The sequence below is a fragment of the Cynara cardunculus genome (genome assembly GCF_001531365.2).
Source record: "Cynara cardunculus var. scolymus isolate 2C chromosome LG 13, CcrdV1, whole genome shotgun sequence".
NCBI classification, from domain to species: Eukaryota; Viridiplantae; Streptophyta; class Magnoliopsida; order Asterales; family Asteraceae; genus Cynara; species Cynara cardunculus.
The window spans coordinates 12553691-12561312 of NC_037540.1; the positions used below are offsets into that span (position 1 = coordinate 12553691).

Sequence of the window (7622 nt, forward strand, 5' to 3'; positions counted from 1 at the left end):
CACTATTTCTCCAATAGAATCCATATCTAAGAGAACCCAAGCTGCCAACGACGAGGGACGATGCCTACCAGATCCAAAATTACCCCCGTCGTCATACTATGGGGTTTCATCATTTTTGGAACCCTAGTACTCTTTCTGGTAATTTACTCTTCATATCTTATCAATCTTCAATCACTTATGGTCATGATCTGGATGTATGATTTAATAATGTTGGTTTTTACAGAATCGGATTAGTGATCATGGAATTTCTTCAGGAGAAAAAGCTTTAAACGGTCAGGTCAGTCATAAGGTTCCTTTTTCTTTCTTCTTCTTCTTCTTCTTCATGTGGGGTGAATGATTATCTTTGATGTAGGCTTGATCCTATTTGCAACTAATTGATGTTTTGGACTTTTGGTTGATCATGATTGACCTAATTCACAGCCTTGACTGGGATTTGATAGGACAATTGTAACAGGATTATGGATTATTGATGATTTAACTAGGGTTTATAGCTTWGTGATATATATGCATTGATGATTGCTTATTAGGYAGAGKGACCAGAAGGGGATCTAGATGAAGTTACACACAGGGTTTATTTTGATGTTGAGATTGGTGGAAAGCCCATGGGTATGTTCAATTGTCTGCACTCTTTGTATATACATTGTTAAATTGGCGATTGCTTGTTTCTTAATTCAAAAAGCCTTTTATTTGAACCGAATATAGATGGATGCTGCTAATTTTCTTGGATAAGCATTGTGATTATTTGATAAAAATAATGAACATTTGAATCTTGCTCAAGAACTTATGGTGTGATGGCTTATATCTACATGCTGGCTAACAGGGTGCTTGGTGAACTTATGAGCTATGGCTATCTTGTGACATTCTATTACCTCATCTATGGTCCCTTGATTCTTGTTTTGATCTTTACCTATTTGATTTTCTGAAGTGATGGTCCTTTAGTCAAATTTACCAATGTTTGCAAGGAATATGAGTGTTTGATACGTTTGTATTTGATTCTACAATTCTGAAAAATTGAGGATGCAAGTCTTAACACCAACCAACCAACCAACGAAAGAAAGGAATTATTACAATAGTTCCATACATTTAATATATTTAAGAGTATATATTCAAGCCTAGGTTTTATACCGTTACTATATATATGCAACACTCCCTTATTCAGCAAAACTGTTGAGGAAAAAGAATATGTTGTACTGGGCTTTAACAATTATCGAATAATACAGACATCCCTCTATTTTCTCCCTCGCAATACATCGGATTGTAAGTTTAAGATTTTTGGCAACATTTCTATTTATAATTTGTGGATTTTCATTTCTTCGTTACAGAAGATGAAAATTATCCATCCTGAATAGTGTGAATCCCACATCTTCTGTTTTCATGGTCAACAATTTGGGAAAACAGTGAATTTTCCATCCTGTGAACACCCACTGCACTTGACACAAAGAACCACATCCCAAAAGCACCTATGCTTCCTAGAAATTTTGATCTGTGCTAACGATCTCTTACTTTAACATAGTTTTTCATTTCTAGAAGCAAAAGAAAACGTTTACTAGATGTTGCATTGTGATTATGTCAACTTCGAACACCTTGCTTTCAGGACGCATAGTCATGGGCCTCTTTGGGAAAACAGTGCCAAAGACAGCAGGTACAACAGACTCGTTATATTGAAAGTAGTCTTATTTTAAACCCTTGTGGGTAGATCAACTGGTAAGACCTTGGCTTTGCTCCTCAGTGGTCTCATGTTCGAGTCCCCTCAGGGCCACTGGAGGTTTGCCTTGCGCTGTTAACTTCAGGGCCCCACGGGATTACTCGAGGTGCGCGCAAGCTGACCCAGAGACACACAATTATCAAAATAGTCTTCTTTTGTATGTTTTTAGATTTGTTAATGTACAAATGACTTAACAATGATTCTCTATGCAGAAAATTTCCGAGCTCTTTGCACAGGTAACCAAGTAACTTTTATCCCCTTGCTATCTGTTCTGCTCTGTTGCAAGTGATGTTGAATCAATTTCCTTTGATTCCTGTAGGGGAGAAAGGAATTGGAAAAAGTGGAAAACCCCTCTATTACAAAGGGAGCGCATTCCATAGAATCATACCGAGCTTTATGATTCAGGGAGGTGACTTCACTCGCGGTGATGGGCGAGGTGGAGAGTCGATCTATGGTGAAAAGTTTGCTGATGAGAGCTTCAAACTCAAACATACTGACCCTGGTAAAAGCAGCTTAAATCTTGTAGAAAATGAGAACTTCAATTCCTCCTATAAGAGTTGGTTCAAATGTGATATGGGTGAAGTGATTGATTCTAAAAACCATCATATTTTGCTGCAAAAATAAACCATTGTTCTTGCAAAAATGCAAAAGAACATTAGAACTTGCAATACTGGTGATTTTGGGCATTTAGGGTGCATATGGTACACAGATGGAACAGGACAGGTGAGAGTGAGTTAGGTGGTAGGGTTTTTATTATAATTGGGTAATTTAGTAATTTACCAATCTTGTTTTTGTTCCACCTATTTTTATAGGAAAAAAAAATGCATTCTGTCTCACTCGAGGTCCTGTCCTGCTCTAATGTCCCACTAAATGTGGGATAACAAGTTCTTGTACCCTACCAAACACACTCTTTTTTTTATTAGCCTGGACATCCAACCCGCTATGCGAGCCGACTAATCCCAGGGCGACCACCTGCTTTGCAGATAGCCCGGAGTCACTGCATTTGAACCTCCGTGGCCACAAGGGGATTTTTTATTCCTCCTTGGATTTGAACTTGGGACCTCCCGGTACTTTTGACCTTTTGAGACAAGCTCAAACCAATCAGACACCACCCTTGTGGTTACCAAACACACTCTTAGTGTCAAGTAAAATGGTTCTTTTTGTATTTTTGCAATTCCATTGTTTGGGTTTTTGTTGCGTTGAAACCAAAGTGAGATGATTGAAAACGTGAAATCAGTTGGTCTGAATGTTTTATTCTTTTGACCTAAAAACAGGAATTCTGTCTATGGCGAATGCTGGACCCGACTCAAATGGTTCTCAGTTTTTCATCACCACAGTTATAACGAGTTGGTAAGCTTACTTGTTATGTTTTGAGTTGGTTTAACAGCGACAGACTTCCAATCTCTACGAGTTTTAAAGTTTCATCAGATATTCTCTTAAGAGATCTTAAATGAAACCATATCCATTTCGAAGCTGAGATGAGAAGGTCTTCAAAAGTCAAACTTTTTCGGGAAACTGATTTCTGTCAGTAACCCAGATACCAGTTGGCCAACGCCTCTTTTGGTTAATTTGGTTGTTTGTTATGATGTGAAGGTTGGATGGACGGCATGTGGTGTTTGGCAAGGTGGTGTCGGGGATGGATGTAGTTCACAAGATTGAAGCCGAAGGAACACAAAACGGTACACCTAAAATCAGAGTCGTCGTCGTCAACAGCGGTGAACTGCCCTTGTGATTGGTTCCCATTCCCAATATCTATTGTAACACTTTCCTACTTCAGAACTTCTACTAGCATCTATTTCAATATCCATACATTTCCAAACAAACTAGCTTCCAAAGCTTCAAGGTACCTCTATAATTTTTGACAGCTCTCAGAAAAAAGTGACTCTGTTGCCCAATTGGAGGCTGCCATGTGGCATTTAGAATTTCAAAAAAGATTCCTCGATAAGCCAGGCCCACTTGAGATCTCACAAGTCACAAGTGTGGTCAGGTCCCCTCAACCAATCTCCATTGTATAACTAAAAGAAGAAATGAATTTTAATCACAGGGACTTCTTGTTGTGATCATGTATTTGGTGATTGCGAATCTAGGATTTGTATTAAATCTCCCTGTGGTTCAAATGCGTTGACTTCGGGCTATCTGCAAAGCAGGTGGTCGTCCTGAGATTAGTCGGCTCGCATAGTGGGTTGGATATCTAGGTTAATAAAAAAAATGAACCTAATTAAAAACCAACGACTGATAATGTAACAACGGCTCCTTCGTTCTAAACAAAATACAATCGTCGATTAAGTACAATTTTTAAAACGGTACCAAACCCTTACCTTACGTTATCAGTTAGCCATCAATATGGATTATAAGCACAAATTGAAGCAATTAATTTGGTTCGGAAACCAGGAAATGAATCTCAATTTGAAACAACTAAACGAATCATACAACATAGATTTATAATATAAACTGGTTTTCCCATCTTCAGATTCCCTCCGTCAAGAACACAACAAATTACACACAATCACTCCGATATTCCATAAGCAGAAATATAAATCCAACACTTAGAGATTATTAAATTCCGAAAAGTCAAAATTAACATCATAATCGACAAGAAACCATGACGATGAAAAAGAGGGAATATTGGAATTACTGCAAAATCGATCAAAACTCTTATTCTGGTTTGTCTGCATCAGTCTCCGAATTCCGTTGATGAAACACACTCGAGAAGTTCGTAGAGAGATCGGAGTAAAGCGACACGATTTTCGAAACGTTGTTGTTGATCTCTTGAATTAGGGCAACGTTTATCACCATATTTTCATGAATTTTGGACCGGTGATTCTCGTTAACCTGATGAATCAACACTCGGTTTCGGTCCAATACGGATTGGACTTCACGGAAGCTATCGGTGAAGTTACTCCACACCACCTGGGATCCTTTGCTATTCTGTTCTTCATCGGAGAGACCACCGCCGTCGAAGCGACGGTCATTGGTGGCGGACGGAGGTTGTTGAAGATTCGATGATTCATCCATACTCGATTCAGCGGCGGAGGAAGAATCGAGGGTTGTCATTCAATCAAATCATTTATCAGATTTGATGAAAGCTTATGTTTTGTTCGTCTCAACTCTCAAGTCCACGTGAACCTGAGTGTATCGGGTCGGGTTCGGAGAATAAACCGAAAACACCGGCTCTTACCAATCGCCGTTTGTTCGTTCGTTTCATAAAATCCAATATTTTATTTTTATATTTTAACTTGTTAAGTTGTAATATATGCATCGGGTAAATACAATAAAAACGTCTATAAGTTACAAATTTTCTAAAGTTAAAAACTTTATGAATCAAGCAATTATGTTTTATTTTTCTCTCATCTAGTAAGAGGTAAACCAACCTCTTATTTGTTTTTTATTGTTCTTAATAACCTCAGTTGCGGGCATTTCTCATCCACTCTTCTCTCAGCAGATTAACCTTAATCGATCATTTCTCTCAATCGATCCTCACCCCTCACAAATCGATCCTCGCCTCTCAATTGATTGGCCTAAATCGATCCACGGTCTTAATCGTTCCGAGGTTGTTGATCTCAATTGTAATGAACTGTCATGAATTTTTAGAAACCATGTTTCATTAAATTTGGACATAGGATTGTAATCAAATGTCAAATTGGATGGTTTTGTGCTTCTACTGTTAGTAATAAAGATTGATTTTAGTTGTTAGGAAACCTCATTCATATGTCTTATTGTGTTTGGATCAATCAATGTATTTTGATAGGATTTGTCGGTATATTTTGGTTAAAAGGAATTGCTAGTTCATAATTAAGATGTAAACTTTGTAATGATGATGAGTAAATATATAAAAGTGTATACATGTATATAAATTCAACGTTATAATATTTTGAAGGGTAAGATAGACAAATTTACAGATTCAGACATCTATCAGTTTACAAAAACAAACAGTTTTATTGATTCTGCTTTCAAACTTCAACACCACCTCTTATTAGTTAGAAATGAAATAAGACTTCAGACTTCAACACATCTTAAAAAACAAACAACATCTAAGTGTTTATACTTAAGAAAAATGACCGAGGGTCGTTGGAAAGTAGGTGACTACATGATAACCGTTATCTTGAGAGTGGGTAGGAGCATGGGCGGACCTACAATGGTGGTTACGGTGGCACATGCCACTGTATTATTTCTTTGTCAAAGGGTAAAAAAATTCAGGTTCGTGAAAGGTGTAACCGTATTAATCTGTTGTGTGCCATCGTATTATTTTGAAACTACAATGAGAACAAATTTTATTTGGTAGAGTTGGTTTGCAAGGCTTTTATTCCACTCCAGATCCAAATTTAAATCTTGTTAGTGTCATTTTCTTAGTCAAATAGTGTCACCGATTGAAAAAAAATTCAGTATATTTGTTTCTTATAGTCAACGGTGCCACTATTTGAAATTTTTTCGCTATAGTTTTTTTTCTTATAGTCAACCGGTGCCACTGTTTGAAATTTTTTCGCTATGTTTTTTTGCTTCTTATAGTCAAATGGTGCCACCGTTTGAAAAAAAAATTATGGGTCTGTCCCTGGGTAGGAGAGTAGTTGAAGAAAATATGTGTTTGGGGATAGGGCATATAATTTGCATAAATGATGTTAGATGGTGTGTCTATACGGGTAATATTTTTTTTGAGAACCCGTGAAATTTTGACAACCTTGAGAATTTATGCATAATGTGTTATTTCATATGATTTTTTTTCATCTAAGACTAGGATTTAGAATATTAATTAACATATATTTGTTTCACAATGTGTTTGTTCACATGTACTCGGTTCATAAAGTGAACACTTTTACGTGTTTGTGAAACAAAAGTACACGTAAAAGAGTTTTACATTGTGAACCGAATACATATGAAACAAACACGTGAAACAAATATATGTTGTGCATTAAATACTATATTTCGACGGAAAAGTTCATGTGAAACAACACCTTAAGGAAGAAGTTCTCATGGATCTCACAATTTTTGGAGTTCTCAAATGATTAAGCCCCGTATGTGTATGTGTGTGTGTGTGTGAAAGGTTGAGTTCCTGTGAGAAGGAGAGTTAAGGTGAGAAACGTAAGAAATGTAAGAAATGATCTTCACCCTTGGATGCATATTAGGATGAGATGCATCGAGATGACACAAGATCAATCCTTATATCAAACGTGATTCATGGGTGAGTTTGAGATTAAAGGTGATCAAGGATCCAAACCCCTTCTTACACTTCTTACCTTAACTCTCTTTCTCACATGCTCATTCGCCTATATGGAGTTATAAAGAGTATATAAAAGTGATTTAATGATCAAATTACCATTTCATGGGGATTTTGATGGATGTTCAAAGTGATTTAATGATCAAATTACCATGTTCACAATGAGGAATAAAAATCCCCTTGTGGTGACGAAAGTTCAAATGCAATGACTCCGGACTATCTGCAAAGCTGGTTGTCGTCCTGTGATTAGTCGGCTCGCATAGCGGATTGTATATCCAGGTTAATAAAAAAAAACAACCCCTAAATGTGAGTTCATTCGGTCCATTAAGTTGCTAACATACATTTTCTAAATGAAATTCTTATTTACAAGTATGTCACTTTGCCCAGGAAATAACTTCTCACACTCTACGACTATGTTTGTCAAACTAGTTGATAAGCTAACTGGTAGCTGATGAACAAATCACGTTTGCAAAAAACTAGCTGATGAACAAATCATGTTTGCGAAAAACTAGCTGATAAGCAGATGAAAAATGTAAAATGATGAAAAATGACATCTCAAAATTTATTCAATTCCAACATTTTGTATTATAATTAAAACAAATTCCTAATAATATAGTACGTTAAAAAAATACAAACAATATAGTAAAAAAATCAAATAATATAATATGTTAATTAAAAGAATTTCAGATTGATCATATATACTAC

At 36.5% G+C, this 7622-nt stretch overlaps 2 protein-coding genes across 2 annotated transcripts; one reads left to right on the forward strand and one right to left on the reverse strand.

The window, feature by feature from the left end:
• Positions 1-3637, forward strand: LOC112524681 (peptidyl-prolyl cis-trans isomerase CYP19-4-like). The gene is made up of 8 exons (XM_025134620.1): positions 1-138; positions 224-281; positions 532-606; positions 1595-1642; positions 1918-1941; positions 2025-2207; positions 2980-3055; positions 3299-3637. Exons 1-8 carry the CDS (start codon positions 61-63, stop codon positions 3435-3437), a joined length of 681 nt encoding a protein of 226 aa, XP_024990388.1. The 5' UTR covers positions 1-60; the 3' UTR covers positions 3438-3637.
• A 442-nt stretch (positions 3638-4079) lies between these two features.
• On the reverse strand, positions 4080-4838 carry LOC112525266 (protein EARLY FLOWERING 4-like). The gene has a single exon (XM_025135314.1). It carries the CDS (start codon positions 4757-4759, stop codon positions 4361-4363), a length of 399 nt encoding a protein of 132 aa, XP_024991082.1. The 5' UTR covers positions 4760-4838; the 3' UTR covers positions 4080-4360.
• Between the last annotated feature and the right edge of the window lie 2784 nt (positions 4839-7622).

Coding starts and splice junctions, on each gene's coding strand:
- LOC112525266 (XM_025135314.1), bottom strand. CDS start 4,759: ATGACAACCCTCGATTCTTCCTCCGCCGCTGAATCGAGTATGGATGAA.